Source organism: Zasmidium cellare (assembly GCF_010093935.1).
Source record: "Zasmidium cellare ATCC 36951 unplaced genomic scaffold M409scaffold_6, whole genome shotgun sequence".
NCBI lineage: Eukaryota > Fungi > Ascomycota > Dothideomycetes > Mycosphaerellales > Mycosphaerellaceae > Zasmidium > Zasmidium cellare.
The window spans coordinates 525,943-544,182 of NW_022986950.1; the positions used below are offsets into that span (position 1 = coordinate 525,943).

The following is an 18,240-nucleotide window of genomic DNA, read 5'->3' on the forward strand; positions in this document are numbered from 1 at the left end:
CAATGTGCTATTGCGTACGACCTACACCAGTCGCACCATCTTGAGCCACAGGCCGGTCAGTGTAATTGCCGTCGGCAGCATGGATCAGCCTGTCATCACCCCCTCCGGTCCCAAGAAAGGTCGAATGTTGTCACGGGACTGGAGTGCACTGGATGATTCACAACCTCAGGCGACGACAGCCACGGGACCATCTGAGGCGCAATCACCCGACGAACAAGGAGCATCACAACCCTCAACCTCACAGCAATTTGCGTCAACGCCTACAGTTCACGCGACGGCGACTACATCATCAACGACCGACGTGAGAGCGGCACTGGACAACATCTCCTCCATCAACTCGACCGGCGACATTGTCATGATGGAGGTCGACGCTGAAATGCCACGGAGAAACCCAACAGCAGTCGATGACAATGATGGGGACTATGCAGACGATGAGTTGGCGGGAAGGAAGGATGCTAGAGGCAGGATCAGTGAAGGCGAGTACGGCGACGTCCTAGAGACATCCTCAATCACCGCGGAGATGGTCGAAGACATGAAGAACCTTCTTCCAGCTGTGTGTCAAAGGGGCGCTGACTACGCCGGCCCTTCGGAGACTCTGTTCGACAGACTGGTTCTAAACATGGTCGAAGCTCAAAAGTGCCATAACATCCTGCTCAGAAACAAATCCATTCTGGTCAAGGTCACCAGGGACACATGCATGGTGCATAGGATGGCAATGAGGATGATCTGTGACCTCGAGGGCGCCGAAGAGATTGTGTTGCCGGTGACACGACAACGCCGCACACTCAAGGACGTGATTCAAGAGCTAGGCCCTACCAGCGACCGCCCCGATGTCATGTCATTGACGAGATGAACCAGAGAGCGAGAGTAGTAGCAGGGAAGTCGAATCTACTGGACACTGACGCCCAAGACGAGAGGCGCGCCTTTGCGCAGCGAATCATTAGCAAGGCGCTGGACGACACGGATCCTGTGATGCGAGCGGGGCCAGGGTCGTTCGAGAATGTGTTCCGAACCTTGATGGCGGTCGTCCACTGCAAGTACTTTACGATGCTGCGGGTCGTTCGCCTCACCGTCCACAAGCTCCGTCGAGAGTTGAGGACACATATCGAGGAGTATATCAGCACATCCGCGAAATTGGCGCCGTGGAAGCATCCGACGACCCGAAGACACGCACAGTCTCTACTTTTCCCGGAAGATATCCCAGAACTGCCGAAGGGTGCGCAGGATGACAGGAAGCGGCAATAGAAGGATCGACGAGCCGATGGGGACAAGATGGCACGTACACAGTGTGGCTCGTTGAAGGATGACCATGAAGCAGTGAATGGGAAGGAGGGCACAACCAGAGGAGTGCAGGACCTAGTCTCTAGGGGAGCTACCCGGGCGTGATGGGCAGAATACAGAAAGCGAGGGACCACAACGCCGTGGCTATAAGCCCTTTGAAGCTGAGAAGGGTTTGCATGAGAAAAACTTGTGCTTTAGAAGATCTTATCCCTTACCCGTCTCTCGGCCTTTACTCCTCTTCTTACCTGTACACTTACTCCAAACCTCACTGACATCTTCACTGCGAGGTTACTTTGACTTCATCCCTGGCCTCAATCGTAGCTTCACTTCTGTTCTCACTTACCACTTCACTTACGTTTCGTTCGTGGTCACTCATGGCTTCACTCGCAACTTCACCTCAAGCCTTGTTGATAGCCTCAGGCAGCTGGGAAAGCCCATCATCGCCGAGATGCAGGCAGCTGTTTCGAATTGTAAAGGTACCGGGAAACGAGGTCGTGGGTATTGTTGACTAGAGACGATGTGTGGCACCACTCAACGAACATGGGAAAATGATGCTCGTGCATAATAGGGCTAAGTCTCTCCCCTTTCTCGAGAACCCACATCCCAAGCTCGATCCTTTCGACAGCTTCGAGATAGGAGTCACATACATTGGTTATTCTTGGAACGGTCAAATACTTAATAACTTTCAGTGCATGGACATTCTTAAACTGCTCCCAATTCTGCCTCCGCCCTCTCATAACAACTTCGCTAGTCCATATCCTCATCTTCATCTTCATCCCCACTCCCACTCTTCTCATCGCCGGAGTCATATCCCTCCTCGGTGGAGCCCTGCGGCAATTCAGCTTGGCACTTGATGAGGTACCTCCTCTTAGCGAAGTCCTTCTTCTTCAGCGATCCCTGCTGTCCCCGCAGTCTCTCGGTCGGGTGCCAGTCGCACGCAGGGTACCTCACCCAGTTGATGAGGTTCTTTCCAGTGACGTCCGGTACGACTGCGGTCTTGGGAAATGCGGGATTCATCAAGCTCCTGACTCTATGATTGTCTGACCCTTCACGCTTCTCCGGGGCTGGCCGTTACTCATCTTCGCCTTCAGCATCTTCATCCTCCGACTCCTCGTCGTCCTGCGAGTCCTCGTTCTGAGCCTCCGCCTGCGTCTTCACCAACTCAGAACGATTCTTGAGAATCTTCTTTTCCGATTGTTCATGCTGTCTCTTCAGTCTCTAGGTGGGCTTGGGGTCACAATCAGGATACGGGACCCAGTTGGAGACCTGGTTGCCAGCTGGATCCTGCACAACCGCATTCTCCGCCAAGGTTGGATTGATCTTGCCCGGTGCACAGCCTCGGAGAGTGTTCATGTTGCGGTGAGCCTGCGTGATCGGTCTGGTGGCGACACTGGCTCGGAAATGAGCTTTCTCGTCTTTGTTGAGCTGCTCGTTCTGGAGAGTCTGCTTGTCGATCAGGCGGTAGGTGTGACGAATTTTCCATGCTTCTGAGTTGTACGCATTAGTGTAGATGCGTTCTTGTTCATTCATTCGACCGCCGATCTGGTGCCAGTCCTTCGTGAATCGATGGAAGGCTTCGAGTACAGATAAGTCTTCATCTGCCGCGATGGCCTTCGGCAGGTAAGGGATGTCGATGAGTTGAACTTCGAAAATCTGGTGCGTCTGCACCATGACGATCGTAGTGGTGCCCTCTCCATCTGCGCTGAGCATGGGAAAGCCGGCCTGTATCACCGAGAGTGACTTCTTTCCCGGCGCAAAGACATCATCCTTGACGGATGGCAGATCCTGCAGAAGGTAGTTGCCGTTCGGCATCTTGACTTGATAGCCGCACTCCGTCAGCTGGGGATGGAATGAGGTCCTCAGGGCGTATGATTGATTGCCGTCAATCGGATGCTCGTTCACCAACCGCTGCCCGATCGAAACAGATCTATCAGACGCCTGAAGTAGTACAGCCTGCCACTGTCTGGCGGCAACCGACGTCGGATTTGGTATGAGGCTGTCAGTGGGTGTGGGCAACTGTCTGGCCGCAAAACCCTGCCGATGTCGAGCCTCTGCAAAGAGTGATGGCTCTGTCGGTAGAGCATTTGGAGTTCCTTGTGTCTTAAAGTCATCCAAGTAGCTGGCATTCGCTCCCTTGGCTTCGACCCAGAATTCATCGCTTCCGGTATAGACGGGAAGCTCCCCAAATGGCACTGCTGGCTTATCGTACGCCCACTTTCGCCGAAAGTTGATCATGTATGCGTGAATGTAGCCCGAGCAGACACCAAAGCCCGCACCTTGAGAGCCTTCAACCTCACCTGGCACCCAACTGATCTTGATGAGACCAAGGCCCTGCCGACCCATACTCGCGGCGAAGACGGTGCGAGCGGCGCTTGTCACGTCGAGTAGTTCAGCGACCTCTCTGTCAAAGTACGAGGCGTATTCCCAGTTTCCAAAGGGGCTTTGGCCGTTTGAAAGTCGATGCTCAGACGGGGACCAACTGGAAGGAGGCTGTGGAAGCCCTACTCTGCTGCGAGGGAATCTGGAAACAGGGTGTTGCGTAGTCGGGTGTGTTGGGTCTGATTGCAGACCCTGCGGACCTCCCGTGGCGGACTGATCATTGTGAGCCGTATGTGAGGTCCATGGGATTTCTGTGGTGTTTGCGAGGGTGGAGTTCGTCTGTCTCGAGGCTCTGTTGATCGCTTGGTCTTCGACATTCAAGTTCAACAGGTGAGAGCTTGCCAAACTTGCTGCCAATACACACGATCGTCCTCTGGTGTCCCTCAGCCAAGTAGCTACAGACACATTAGCAGAGTATTCGAGTCCTGTCCAATACAATCTTACCATCGGTGCTTCTCGCATGAGCCAACACCTTGTCACCCTTCTTCAATGGCACCTTCCTCCCACGACTCCCACAAGCGTAGACGTCCTCAATGACGAGACGAAGCTCTTGAATTTGTGGCTCGGAGGTCACGAAATCTTGCTCTCCGTCCCGAAGAGATGGCAGGTTGGACTCGTCGAGAAAGAGAGAAGAGAAGCTTTCGAGATCCGCCTTCTTGACCATGGCATGCTCCTCTTGTCGAGTCTTTCGAATGACGACGAAATCTGGGGGTGTCAGCTTATGCGCAGGTCTTGTGAGATCAAGAGGTACTGACCGTCCATGCTGATGGCTTTGCCAGCATCAAAGCTCTCCCCACCGCTGAGCGAAACTATACCTCCCTCGACGCCCATCAGGTAGGCTTGCGTGTGGACAGCGCGAGCCTCGAGGACTCGGAGCTCGACATCGTTCAAGTTCGGCTTTGGTGAGGCGGCTTTCGTCGCATTCAGCTTCGACTTGGTGATAGCGCAGATGTGGTTGTTGCCACTGTATATTTGGGCCAGCACGTCGGCCGTGGGATGCGCAGAGCTTATCACATCAGCGGCGCTGGCCCGGTAGACCGTCATCCCCTGCTGCTGCCGGAACTCGACGTGACCTGCATCTGCTGGATTGTCAGTCGACGTGCGTTATTAGTTCGAGGGGGAGCCTAACATACCTGACGAAAGCCGCTGGAGTATTAGAATCGAAGAGATGTGGAACCTCCATTGCTGACTAGTCTGTGGGTCGGTCGCCTCGATGGGTGAGCTCACCACCACTGTCGACGGGAGTCGGCGCTTCTCGAGGTGCTGAGCATACTCGACAAGAGACAAGTCGAGGCTCTTGAAGCTGTGTCGCGCCATGTCGAATGAAGCCCTGTGCAGGCGAGGCGAATCGACGGAGAATGGCGCCAAAGGATCATAGTCACGCGACGGTATCCAGGAATACCAAGCACTTGCCGTAGAGCGTCTGGTGGTCTATTGGCGTGGTGTGCGATGGTGTTGTGGAGTCTTGTGGTGCTTGTCAGGAAGTGCGCTTTAAATCTCGAGTTGACTTTCCGCCGGTGGGATAGCGGAGAAGCATCTGATCGCCAAGCCTTCCGAGAAGGGAAGGCACCATTTTCACTCGCCTTTAAAGCGGCGGAGTTGCTAGGGGTAAAAGTATATACATGGGATCAAAAGTCCTATAAGTGTCAGTACGACCACTTCACTGCAGTATTTTTGCCTACGTGTATATTCAATTCGCCTTGCGCAGCTAAATGGCTCGCTCGCACCTCCCTCCTTCAGGAAATCAAGCAGCATCTATTATGCTAGGGGACTCGATGGCCTGATAGCTGACAGTACATACTCAAAGTATGGTCAAAGTAAAGATGATAGTCTATAGCAAGTTAAGTCTGGCGCCATGAAGTCAGAGAATCGGAATTTCTATAGATAGCCGAACAACGAAACAGATCATACAGGCTTCTAACACACACGTTTAGTATGTACCTAGGCTGCCATTTGTGATGATAAAGACGAAAGCGACGATGTTCTACATGCAACAAAGGAGAAGAGCAAAGACTTCGATTTCACAAAGGATATTAAAATGGGGATAGGCCTGAGTCGTACGATGCAACAATGTCTTGCTCGTGAGCATGAATATCTTTTCACAATTTTTACGCCTCAATTCTCTGACATTGGCAATGATACTATCTAACGGTGAAGAAGATACCATACGGAGAAAGGGGAACATCCTTGCAGCAACAAAATCAACTTTTCCATAGACGCAAGACCAACTCATTGCTCCCGTAGAGCAACAAGACCTCCCATCCACTCCATGCAAGCCTCAGAACGCGGAGCGGCAATGTATCAAAAACAAAAGCACGTCTTCAAAAGAATACAAAACGCAAGACCCAATTTCAAGCCCTTCATGTTACCCCTCCCTTCCGCTCCATTTTCCATGACAGTGAAACCCCACTTAGCTTCTGCCGTGACACCGATGCGCTTAGCCATTGACCAGGAAGGAGCGTTTTGCGTGCCGGGTGCAGAGGACGCCGGAGCTAAAAGCGCGCTACCCGTCGCGTTGCTGCCAGCCAGGCTGAGAGGCGGTTGTGTGTTGATGAGGTGAGCTTGCGAGGCGGTAGCGAGAGCCTCCGTGGCGTGAACAGTACTCGCTTCGCCCAAAGGCTGCATGCGTGTGCTACCAGACTCTATGCCGGCGCGCTGTCCTGGCAATGGCGGAGTCTCCATGCGCTGAGACAAGGGTTGAGTTGGGACATTGGCGTACTCCATTTCGGTGGCATGGGTGTTGCGGATGTTGCCAAAGGGATGTTCTAACTCGACCGCCTGAGTTGAAGAACGTGAGCTCGTCAATTGCGGCCCACTTGAAGCAAGGCGTGGACGTGAGTCTTGATTCAGCCCGGTCATCGTTCCCTGGCGATTCTCGCTCAAGGTCGAAGGCTCCATGCCAGTGATCTGTGTGTAGAAGTCTTCGTGCTGTTGCTGGGCCAGGGAGATATCTTCGGCGGTGGTGGGGTTGAGGATCGCGGCAGTTGAGAGATCTCCGTGCGCTGGCCTGTCTTCGGTCTGAGCTTCTGTGTTCGAGGGCTGAGGGACCGAGTCGCTCTGCATGGGCCGAGTCGAGGTGTTGTCGATAGGTGTATTCCAAAGCGCCCAGTTCCAGCCCAGCTCGTTGAGCTCCTCTGGGACTTCAGAAGCAGAGGCGGAGTTTGCGGAAGGCCCCAAGGGCGCACCGAATGCCGCAGGAATGACACCTTGAAATGCGGTGTCATTGTCGCCGAGACCTCCAGCCGAGCTACTACTCTCCACGGCAGCTGTTGGCGCAACCAAGTTGCTCCTCTTCGCGGCAGCTCCTCTCCTCATCATCATCACACGATCGCGACCATCCTTTCGGCAGTATTGACCGTTTCCCACATATGACCACATCAGATCCGGCCACGTATCTGGTCCACTCGCTTTCGTACGTAGGGACGTGAGGCGTGGCAAGCCCGGAGGAGCTGGAGTGGGCTGGTCGTCGTCGGACGCGTCTTGATCGTCTTGATCGGAATCTTCTTCGACTGGAGATGGTTGCACAGGAGCCTTCCGCGCTATTTGCCGACGTGGAGGTTTGGCGGCAGCGGAGCGGCTGACGTCGGTCGTATGGGGTATGCAGTCGGTGTTGGCTTTCGAGCAACGAGCACACGGGTGTCCACCTTCACATAGCTTCTTCATGTTGACGCATCGCTGACAGCGTGGTCTGTTTGGAGCCATGTTGAGTGACGCCGCGTTGCAGGGGGTGCTCGAAGAGGTCGAGGGCGCGTTTCTTCCTACGGAATATCAGTAGATGTCGGAGGAGATCAACTCGAGGTAGACTTACTCGAGACAGGCAACGGCAGATGGTTCTGAAGTCGTGTCAAATGCTGATGGCGGTAGAGTGCGTGATCGAGGTTGAGTTAGTGCGGCTTGCTGTGTTGGTAAAAAACAAGTCGTCTGGCGGCGGTAGAGAAGGGAAGACCACCTTCCAAACTTTGAAAGTTAAGCGAGCGAGTCACAAGTCCACAACACACAACTCATGACCCCGCAAATCCAGTGACTCGCGTGTTGAGTGAATGTTCCATCAAGCTGACAGCGGCCCCTGAAGTCGGTACAACCGCAACAGCACAGTATACATTATCGAATCGTTGTATAATATAGTATAATACAGAGCCCAGCAATCTATAGTACATTTGCTGCGCCCATCTTGCTCTCGCCATTGCTACTCAGGGGTGTCCTGGTGGAGCGCTTTCATGAGAACAGTGCCAAAGAAAAACCAACAACACAAAGCGAGCGGACGCACGATCTTGTCGGGACTTGACTCAGCCCTTGTTCTCTGCAAGAACCACGTCGGGCACCAAGGCTCGTGGCTTGCGGGCGTCGAGCGGGTATCGAGGGGGCTTGAGCAGTCGGCGTTTGGGGTGGCGCCGAAATGGTCAAGGTGGTATGTCGCTGAGCGTCAGCATCCGCCAATTCCGCTCCTGAACCTGCTGATGCTGCTGTGGTCTGTGCCATGGAGAGATCAGAACGGTAATTGCTTCCTCGGGCATCTCAGGCTTCGGAGCGACGTCCTCCGGTAAAGAATTATCAATGTAACAGCAAACGGTACTCCAGTGGATAAGTAGGACTGTGTGTTTTGTGTCTTTGAAAATCACCGGAGCGAAGATCGTATAGGAAAAGGAAGAGTCTAGGAGAGAAACCTTCCTCTCTACTAACATTCAGCTCGCAAGCCTCATCAAGTGGGCTAGGTGTTTGCTGCAGGGCATAGGTTTCGCATGAGGGCATCTTCGGGGGTGTTGTGCCAAATACCGAGGACTGAATTGGCAAACTTACTGCAACCCATGTCACTCAGAAAGGAATCCGTTAGGGAGCCGATGGCGCATGTCTAAAGCCTGTTCCCTTCTATTTCGACGGATAGGGGGCAAAAAAGAAAAAGGGAAATACTCAATACGCATAGGGTTTACTTGGGTCTGACATAGATTCATGTTGACACTAATGCCGATCTGCGCAGATCGATCTGCCACAAAAGATGCCCCTGAATTTTTCGTTCAAAACTTCAGCAAGGCGCCGTCGAACTTCCATATCTTTGAAGCAATATACACCACCCTCTTCGTGATATCATTCGAATTGAATTCAATATTATCATTCTCTCAGATACCAGGTCTCGGGGGAAATCCCAAGCCAAGCGTGCTCGCGGTCAAAGCGCTTGAGGATTTATATGCATCGAGACCCGCAACTATCGCTGTAGCCTCATTTTTACTGGCGTTAATTCAGTTCCATTGATCCCAGAGCGTTTGAGTGTGAAGTTTGCCCAAGAATTCGATGTCATGATGGAATAAGAGCAGCCTGCACTATTGGCTGTGGACATGGCCTGATACCCCTTTCATTTCACCGGGTTATGTGTCCACGCCCTCACAGCCCACCTCAGAATCAGAGCGAATCGAGACCTCATCATCAGATCCGCTGCTGGAATGCTCATCTACTGCTTGCTCATCTTCTCCGGAAGCACTCATCTCATCGTCCGCATCCTCGCCGCTCTGACCGCCCTCATCTTCTTCCTCCCTGCCAAAGAGCGCTAACAAAGTCGCGTCCTCGCGTGGCCTCCTCTTGCTGAAGTCGCATGTCTCTTTCAACTGGTCTGAATTGTCGAGGCTGATGCCAAGGGTGCGAGACTCCCAGGCATACGCATCGCACTCGGAGAAGTGGCCGTGTTCACCCGTCAGCTGCTCGAAGAAGCAAGCCTTGAACTCTTCGCAAGAGCAGATGAAGCGGCCACCAGACTTGTTCGAATGGTAGATGTGGTGTTTTGCTTTGGTGAAGTTGTTGGATTCGAAGTCGCAGTAGGAGCAGCCGTACTTCTTGGAGTCGGTGGCCATTTCGAGGTGGAGATGCTCCTTGTTGTCGAGAACAAAGCACTGCAGCGACTCGAGTTGATTCAAAAGCAAAGACAGCGCTTTAGGTTGATCGCACAGAGCTCTCTTCGTCAACACCACTGGCTATCCAGTAGTTCTATCAGTTTTCTATGGCACGGCAGAAAGGGAAACTTTCGAGATGCTTACGGGAAGTAATGCTTCGATCGTAGGCTTGCAAATGACTAAGGCGGCGGCGCGGGCGGTGGAGAGACGGATCAAACTTCCTGTGCGCGGCGCGAAAGATGTGGTCGTTGGCGTATTGCTGATGTGTACTGTATTGTGAAGGCTGCTTCCGAACGAGAACGGTCTGTGGAGCAGTGGTTGTGCGACGTGGCGACCGATGTTGAGGAAGATGAAGTCTTCTCGAGCAGTTCGAATGCAGCCAAAGTCGCGACTCGTTGCGAGAAGTCCTCGGCGCGTTGACGCAGTGGCCCAAGCGTCAGCTTAAGTTTCTGTTAGCGCGGTGCTGAGAAATGTGAATGAATGAAAACTCAGGGGTAAGGATTCACAATACCATGAGGTCTTCTACCAGCCTAAAAGCTGAACCAGGCATTAAACTCGCAATGCCCTTATACGTGCTTAATAATGACCGGCCTTAAACACTGGATCGAAAGACGATCTAAGTATTGCTATTACCGATATAAACTGCAGCAACGGCATGGTTACAGCTTCCCACGATGAATCGAAGGGCTGTGGACGTATAAATTCAAATAGGGACAATTTATAGGCTGGCGGCACCATCGACAGATAAAGATATAGGATAAGGTTTTTGAAAGAATGAGAGGAATTGGAGAGATTGAGACTTTAGTAGCAGAACTTTACATTCTGATTGCTTGGAAAGAAACGCCAGTGCATGCAGGATTTAATTTTGCAGTAATCTGCCTACAGCACTCCCACTCCCTTGTCCACCTTAGTTTTCCCCCTTTGTTCGACGCAGGTCCGTCTTTCAATTGACTGGTCCTCCTCACAAAGACTCGCTGTCCACGGCCGATCTGCGTCAAGGAAATGAAATTGACGAGCTAAGACTTCGAGATCTGTTCGTACATCGAGCGCTTCGGTCTAGGATTTCGTATCCATGAGGCCCGGACAGTCCGCCCCATGCTCTCCACCAGGCATTCCACACCCATAACGACAGCCACGGCGCGAACGCTGGCTCTGGCGGGCGTTCAAGCTGACAGAGCTCTCGCGGTGATCCCGAAGCAGCCAGGTAGAGGTACCGCTACGAAGAGCGGTGTTCTCAGAACTCTCCGTCTCAGGAGTCGCTGGGTGCTGTGTCCGCTATATCTCAGCTGCAGCAAACTCACGCCGAAGACGATGATACCACTGCGCTGGGTTCTCCGGACCGGATGCTTGAGGAGCGCTGGCACCAGTGTGGTTGCCATTCACTGGAGCGGAGGATGATGGAGAAGCGCTGTCGAAGCTTGCCCGCCCAGAGAGTAGACTTGAAGCAGGAGATTGGCCTCTTGTGGCACCAATCTGGCCGAATAGACCAGCCTGGATCTGAGTGGCAGGACCGGTACTGCTGCTCGAGAGATTGGTGGCATGCGGAGCAACTTGCTCGGGAGACCTGGCAGGATTGGAGGAAGCGATGCCATTCGAAGACTGACGGGTGATACTGGGTTCCTGCAGGCGATGTGGAACGGGCGGTGGCGGCATCTTCTCCCGATCTCTCCTCATAGCCGCCGCAATGTCCTCCTTCGTGACTTGAGTCCCCTTGTCGGCCGTAGGGCGCCTTCTCCCCGCATTTGGTATGCTGCCCTCTTCTATGCGCTCGATGAACTCTTCTTTCTTGCCTGAAGAATTGACAGCAGTCGGAAACCTCATCGCACCATCGCCCCCTCCGCCAAGCACAGACTCATTGCGCTGTTGGTGAGCGTCTTTGTCTTTGTCTGCCATGACGACAGATGTCTGATACTCGCGAAGATGTGATCCGAAAGGCGTCGCTCAAGGGGGAGTCTTGAAGTCAAGTCGCGATCTCTATGCTCGAGTCAGTGAAAGCGCGCGTCCAAGCAGGGTGAAGATTACATACTGATTTCTGCGCTTCGATAAATTTGTTCACGGTGGAATGAACCTGCTGGAAGGGAATCTGGAAGAGGAGAAGCTGGAGATCGCTGTAGAGTGCGCGAGCTGGAGGAAGACGTGTCTCAAAGCTCAAAATTGTCTCGCCACATCTGTGCGCGGCACGCTAAGCCCGGTAGTTAGCGCAAAGCCAAGACTGGTAGATGAATGAAAGCCACCCTCAAGCTTTCCCGCGGTGACGATTTCTTCCTCCGTCCCTTACTTCAGGTAGCCAGTCTACTCTCGTGCTCTTGATAGATAGGTGCATTTCTCTACCGACCTATTCCGTCCTCGGCATCAGTAGCGAAGAGTTCAGCTCGGGGTGCATGCGAAGAAGAGCCTCCCGTTGCTTGGCCAGATGATCCGCAGCGGTGACCACCTCACGATGGATTTTAATGCCGGAAGTTGGTGCGTTTGATGTTCTCAACACCTGCATGACCGACGAAAGCTGGATCGTGAGGATGCTGTGCCACTTGAATCGTTGGCATTCCTTGTTGCTGTCTTTGTCGTCGAAATGGGAGCTGAGAGTCTCTGCTGTACACGAGCTCTTCTTGCAGACACGGCAGAGATAGATGATATGCTCTTCGGCGCGACTGATGTGCTCCTCCTCGTCTTCTGCTGCGGCGTCGCTGTCGTAGAGGGTGCAGGCTGTGCAGGTGTAGCGGTAGTTGATCTTTGGGAACGCCATGGCAAAGTGAGGCGACGTGGTATGGATAGGAATCTATGTCATCATTAGCATCGTCCAATGTAGGGCGCACCAATGTCATTTCACGTACCAAGGCAGCTCCGAGGCAATAAAAGCCCGCGCGCGAGTATCCAACGGGTATAGATGCGTAATCGTTGTGTATAGCAAGGAGGAAGGGGAAAAGAAGCAGGAGCCACGGATGGAATTATTTAAAGAGTCCGTCGAAAGCACCCAACAGCGCGGATACTCGACATGTGTGCCTTGTGCGTCAAGGTAAATAATAGCAGATGAATCTGCGGGATATACTTCTGATTTGAGAAAGCTTCTGATATATAGAAGAATATATACACCCGCTTCTGATTGCTTGTACTTGTGGAGGAGAAGTTTCTACATAACGATCACAAGTATACAAGTGAATAGTCCAAGGCAGACAATTAGAATTATCCTTCACATGAAGTCTTGCTAGCATTTTAAACAATAAGTGAATAGTATAGACTTCTTTCTATCTAAGCAATACAGGCACCAAATGCTCGTGCAAAGACAGTCGCTTCTTGAAGAGCTAAGCAGATCAATATAGCGATGCTGTAAATACAATAGGGACTCCTGCAAAGTCGTGTCCCCGGCGGTTGATGGCGTAGCGCCAGTATAAGGCTGAACATCGCCTCTATAAGTACCAGTACTGTCAGAAGGGCCGTACTTTTCCCTGACCAGCTCTGGTTCGTAAACGAAAGAAGATCATCTCCGCCTCTTTCAATCCAGACTTGGTCCCAGAATTCGCATTCGGAGAAGTCGAAGGAACCGATCATTGCTAATATTTAGAAGTCCAATCACCCATATTGAAAGATTCGGGCTTGCAAATGTCAGAAGATGTTGTACAGTACATCTGCTGCGTTCGCGTGTTCCGTGGAATCCGGCTGCACAGCCTCGCCGGGAGAGAGGCGCAGCTGAACTGTCAAACAACACAGCCTGATGGGCTGTCGTAAAGAGAACATCGTTGAAGAGCTGCAACGGCGGTAGAGGCGCTCCACAAGGACACATGGAAAGTCCACTCCTTCAGATTGTCTAAGGCAGTGTTCCTGGCGACAACATAGAGAAAAGCTGACTATAGGCACGCTTTTGCATGTGAGTCCTTCCGCAATATGTTTGTACTCGTCAAGAACAGCACACCTCGAGTGTAGCAATATATTCCACGCGCCAATGAGAAAGTTTCTCGAAGAGTGAAGATATTCGCTCTCGGCTTGAAACAATCATATCCAATCTGAACTTGGCATGCAGTGCCAAGAGTCATACCATGACTTGGCGTTGGTTTCATGGCGACGGATCAGTTTTCTTGATATGAAAAAGGGCAGGTGATGTTGGGACAGCTCTTATGAGTGTCCTGGGTATTAGAATGAGCTGTGTAGACCTGAGTCGTCCTGCTTCAAATGCAACATTGGCATGCCAATCCGAGTAGAATCCATCGCCAAGTCATTGGACATCGCCGGGCATTTCGATATTTTGAGGCGTCTGAAAGACGTAATGAGAGCCTCGACTCATAAATATTGCCGAAAATCTGCAAAAATGAACATCCACCAGCCTGGCGTCGACAACATACAGTCGACAGTATCATATTCAAATCTTGGCATCTTGGCATTCATGCACGACCAGCGAGTGGCTGAACGATCAGCGTCAGGTACTGGTTGGCTGGCGGAACTGAAGCTAGCACGTTCAGGGGCATCGATCCCATGTGGTCGACGTCTTGTGATTTAAAATTCATAATGACTCTCCAAGACGCCCAGTTCGTTCTTACAACCGAATCCGAGAGGGTGATCCCAAGCAGACATATGGTTTTGGATATTTGAATGCAGGCTGCAGCTGGGCGTCGCTACTGTCTCAATTCGTCACGCAAGGAACAACCGACATAGGTGGAGCTGCAAAGCAGGGCACTGAAGACGATTGGTCTAAGATTTCAAAGCACCAAACAACCTCTTATACCAGGCTGTCAATACAAAGTTCAGATTGCAGAAGATGTGGGACACGAGGCTGCGCCCTCCACATTGGCAAGACGGTGCACTTTCGATACGCCAAAGCGCACATTAAGACTCGAATTTACCGTTCATGGGCTTCGAGATGTGCATGGCTGTAAGGAACTCATGTCACTGACGTTCGTTTTCTCACGTATTCCTCAAACTCTACGAATTTACTTAAGACTAGTCAAATATTGATGGAGCGATGCCGGGCCGTCCCTTCCCATGACCGGTTCCGCGATCGGAGTCCAGACCTCACCTCTTTCCTGGGCGGCTCTTGGCCTCACTGACTCAATCTTTCCACCATCTCGAACCTCAACTCTACATCGAAGAACAGAAAAACTCAGACAAAGACTGCAATTATGGCCTGTGGCGGCGGATGCTGTGGCGACAACAAGGCTCCCTCGATTCCCATCAAGGTGCCGCTCACGGACCAAGCAGCTGAGTCGGGCAGCTCTTGCTGCTGTGGAGAAAGCGACGTGAAGGCCGAATCCTGCTGCGATGGTAAGTCTATCGGCGTCACCAAGGGATTTCCTGCTGACGATATGGTATTCAGATAACTGCCTTCGCTCCATTGCACTGCAGGACTGCATGCGAACCTGTGGCACTTCGGCTCGAGATGACGACAAAGTGAACGATGCATCGTGCTGCGCTGCCTCTTCGCCAGCAGATGCCGGTGAGATTGCGACTACCCCGTGCAAGTCAAAGGACGAAGTGCTCAACACCTGTACGGATGGCAAATCTTCCGCTGCCGACTTATGTTGCAAGACTTCCGTGGCTCAACCAAGCAGTAAAGAGCCTCTAGGCTGCAAGGCTGGATGCTGCGGATCAAAGGAGAACGCAAGCTCTGAGGTGAGAGAAGTCACCTCGGAGGCGTCGATCAAATCATCATCGGCTGCTGGCGAAACTCGTCGCGATGGGTGCTGCTCGGCAGAACTGGAGACTGGAACGGGCAACGGTTACGCGGGCTCAGGCAATCAGAGGACGACAGGTACCTGCTGTGACGAGAATACTGGAGCTTGTGGAAGTGAGGAGACGAAGGAAGAACCATGCAAAAGCCATCTCGAAGCTGCAAGAAGACGCTACACCACCATGTTTGGCGCGATGACCTGCTTGTGCAAGGCTCTACTTGCTCAAGGCTTGGAGTCGTGCTGCACGACGAAACGTAAGCTCTCCGCTGAGCGCATTAGGAATGCGCCATCCTCTCGTAACCGGGACAAGTGCTGCCCGCCAAAATCATCGGGGATCTCCACCGCAGTTCGGCGCAATGGATCTAACATTCAGTCTCTCTCATCTCGCAAAGCGACCCCTTGCAGCCGCAAGGACCCCAACCGGCAGGGAAGCACTGATGACATGTGTTGCTCGAAAACAAAGGCTGGCCTCGACGATTGTAAATCTGGTTGCTGCGAGCCGAAGATCGAATCGATCTCCCATAAGCCTGCGGAGAATGCGAGTCAAACCATCGATGAGCTGTCGACATCGTCTAATGACATCGAGAGATCAGGGGCTTCTGTTGAGCACCTCGTGTTAAGCGTCCAGGGCATGACTTGCACAGGGTGTGAGACGAAGCTGCACCGCTCCATCCAAATGATTGACTCGGCGACCAACGCTCAAGCCAGCATTGTACTCTCTCGTGCCGAGTTTGACATCGACCCACGGATCATCTCTTCTGAGCAGGCCATAGCGCAGCTGGAACGCGCCACAGGATTTGTTCTCACGAAACTATCTACAGGTGGCCATGAACTGCACGTGAGAGCGACAGCTGAAAGCAAAATTATGACGAGCTCGAAGTTGCCATTCGGGGTTCTCGACGTCCGCCGTGTCGATGAACATACTCTTGGGATCTCGTATGATGCCAATGTGATAGGCCGGCGAGACCTGCTGGAACGTTCGTTCGAATTCAAGCTCGAACTGGCTCCTCTGCGACCACCAGAAAACATATCAGCAGGGGCAAAGCATGTTCGCCATGTTGGTCTTATGACAGTACTGTCAGCGGTCCTGACAATACCAGTCTTGGTGTTTGCCTGGGCACCATTGCCAGAGCACGAGACTGCCTACCAATCCGCGTCTCTGGGTCTGGCGACTATCGTGCAGGTCGTTATTGCAGGCCCTTTCTACGGCAGTGCTCTTCGATCTCTCATATTCTCCAAAGTGATCGAGATGGATTTGCTGATAGTATTGAGCACGAGCGCAGCATACATATTCTCGGTCGTTGCCTATTCCTGCTACATGGCTGGCAAACCTCTATCGACTGGCGAGTTCTTCGAAAGCAGCACCCTTCTGGTCACCCTCATCATGATAGGTCGCTTTATCAGCGCATTTGCCCGGCAAAAGGCTGTGGAGTCGATATCGATCCCGTCTCTACAGCCTACCACTGCCACGCTTGTCGACGGGGAAGGCGATGTTATCAAAGAGATCGACTCTCGACTGCTGCAGTATGGTGACACCTTCAAGGTCCTTCCCGACTCTCGCATTGTCACAGACGGCACGGTCAACTTCGGTAGCTCCGAAGTTGACGAGTCTATGATCACTGGCGAGTCTAAGCTTGTGGAAAAAAAGAAAGGGTCGAGCGTCGTGGCTGGCTCAGTCAATGGAGCGGGACTAATCCACGTCAAAGTGGCCCGTCTCCCTGGAGAGAACACAATCAGCTCCATTGCAGACATGGTCGATCAGGCGAAGCTCTCCAAGCCCAAGATCCAGAAGTTCGCCGATAAAGTGGCCGGCTATTTTGTTCCAGTCATTGTCGCCATCACAGTTATCGTCTTTTGCATCTGGATTGCCATTGGAATGTTGATCCGTCATGAATCGGGATCTGACGCTGTCGTCTCTGCTCTGACCTATGCTATCGCGGTGCTGATCGTGTCTTGCCCTTGCGCCGTGGGTCTTGCCGTCCCAATGGTGATTGTTATTTCTTGCGGAGTTGGCGCCGAGCATGGGGTAGTTTTCAAGTCTGCCCAAGCTATCGAGTCCTCTCACAGGGTCACACATTGTATCATGGACAAGACAGGAACTCTGACGGAAGGAAATGCATCAGTGGTTGAAGAGGCGTACATTTCCGAGTCAGCTGATACCCGTTCCCTGCTACTCGGACTCGTTAGCGGCAACAAACACCCCAACTCCACAGCATTGGCCAAGCACTTGACGGGACAAGAAGTCCAAGCAGCACCGCTTGACTCTCTAGAGACCGTGGTTGGCAAAGGGGTCGAAGGTCACAAAGACGGGAAGCTGCTTCGAGCTGGTAATGCGAAATGGATGGGGCTGGGGCAACTCGAGCAAGTTCAGACATTCCAGTCTCGTAGCCTAACGACTCTCTGCTTCGCCATCAACGGCAAGCCGCAAGCGGTGTTTGGCCTTGCAGACACGCTACGCCCAGAGGCCAAATCCGTCGTGTCGGCTCTCATATCCCGTGGCATTGCGGTGTCGATCGTCAGCGGCGACGACTTCGGACCTGTTCAGTCGATTGGCCGCGAGCTCGGCATCGAATCGAAAGACCTCAGGTCAAGATGCACCCCCGAAGACAAGCAGCGGTACGTCCACGAATTGACCCAGGACAAAAACAACATCGTCATCTTCTGCGGCGATGGAAGTAATGATGCTGGTGCTCTGGCGCAGGCCACCGTTGGAGTGCATATGAGCGAGGGTACAGACGTCGCTCGCAGCGCATCGGACGCAGTTCTGATGAGGCCGGATATCTCCGGTCTTCTCAAGCTGATGGACATCTCAAACGCTGCCTTCCGGCGCATCGTCCTCAACTTCGCCTGGGCCGGCATCTACAATCTCTTTGCCATCCTGCTGGCTGCTGGAGCCTTTGTCAAATTCCGAATCCCACCAGAATATGCTGGGCTGGGCGAGTTGGTGAGTGTACTGCCGGTGATCCTGATCGCTTTGCACATGAAGTGGGCAAAGTTCTAGACGGCAGGTTCAGTACGATTCACTGAAAGAATCGTCGTCGAAA

The 18,240-nt window shown here is 52.7% G+C and overlaps 7 protein-coding genes across 7 annotated transcripts; 2 read left to right on the plus strand and 5 right to left on the minus strand.

The window, feature by feature from the left end:
- Nucleotides 1-79: 79 nt before the first annotated feature.
- On the plus strand, nucleotides 80-1,245 carry M409DRAFT_18915 (uncharacterized protein; the record flags this gene model as incomplete). The annotated part of the gene is made up of 2 exons (XM_033804703.1): nucleotides 80-793; nucleotides 859-1,245. The coding sequence occupies 2 exons, from the start codon at nucleotides 80-82 to the stop codon at nucleotides 1,243-1,245; spliced, it is 1,101 nt and encodes a 366-aa protein (XP_033671833.1).
- A 783-nt stretch (nucleotides 1,246-2,028) lies between these two features.
- On the minus strand, nucleotides 2,029-4,977 carry M409DRAFT_18916 (uncharacterized protein; the record flags this gene model as incomplete). The annotated part of the gene is made up of 6 exons (XM_033804704.1): nucleotides 2,029-2,311; nucleotides 2,357-2,484; nucleotides 2,536-4,055; nucleotides 4,105-4,365; nucleotides 4,416-4,739; nucleotides 4,794-4,977. The coding sequence occupies 6 exons, from the start codon at nucleotides 4,975-4,977 to the stop codon at nucleotides 2,029-2,031; spliced, it is 2,700 nt and encodes an 899-aa protein (XP_033671834.1).
- A 984-nt stretch (nucleotides 4,978-5,961) lies between these two features.
- On the minus strand, nucleotides 5,962-8,139 carry M409DRAFT_51188 (uncharacterized protein; the record flags this gene model as incomplete). The annotated part of the gene is made up of 3 exons (XM_033811735.1): nucleotides 5,962-7,414; nucleotides 7,469-7,609; nucleotides 7,928-8,139. The coding sequence occupies 3 exons, from the start codon at nucleotides 8,137-8,139 to the stop codon at nucleotides 5,962-5,964; spliced, it is 1,806 nt and encodes a 601-aa protein (XP_033671835.1).
- An 881-nt stretch (nucleotides 8,140-9,020) lies between these two features.
- On the minus strand, nucleotides 9,021-10,196 carry M409DRAFT_51189 (uncharacterized protein; the record flags this gene model as incomplete). The annotated part of the gene is made up of 3 exons (XM_033811736.1): nucleotides 9,021-9,620; nucleotides 9,684-9,979; nucleotides 10,127-10,196. The coding sequence occupies 3 exons, from the start codon at nucleotides 10,194-10,196 to the stop codon at nucleotides 9,021-9,023; spliced, it is 966 nt and encodes a 321-aa protein (XP_033671836.1).
- Nucleotides 10,197-10,595: 399 nt separating this feature from the next.
- M409DRAFT_51190 (uncharacterized protein) lies at nucleotides 10,596-11,432 on the minus strand (the record flags this gene model as incomplete). Its single annotated transcript, XM_033811737.1, has 2 exons — nucleotides 10,596-10,798; nucleotides 10,841-11,432. 2 exons carry the CDS (start codon nucleotides 11,430-11,432, stop codon nucleotides 10,596-10,598), a joined length of 795 nt encoding a protein of 264 aa, XP_033671837.1.
- Nucleotides 11,433-11,874: 442 nt separating this feature from the next.
- On the minus strand, nucleotides 11,875-12,282 carry M409DRAFT_18919 (uncharacterized protein; the record flags this gene model as incomplete). The annotated part of the gene is made up of 1 exon (XM_033804705.1): nucleotides 11,875-12,282. The coding sequence occupies one exon, from the start codon at nucleotides 12,280-12,282 to the stop codon at nucleotides 11,875-11,877; it is 408 nt and encodes a 135-aa protein (XP_033671838.1).
- A 2,365-nt stretch (nucleotides 12,283-14,647) lies between these two features.
- Nucleotides 14,648-18,197, plus strand: M409DRAFT_63959 (uncharacterized protein; the record flags this gene model as incomplete). Its single annotated transcript, XM_033815851.1, has 2 exons — nucleotides 14,648-14,793; nucleotides 15,074-18,197. 2 exons carry the CDS (start codon nucleotides 14,648-14,650, stop codon nucleotides 18,195-18,197), a joined length of 3,270 nt encoding a protein of 1,089 aa, XP_033671839.1.
- Nucleotides 18,198-18,240: the final 43 nt, after the last annotated feature.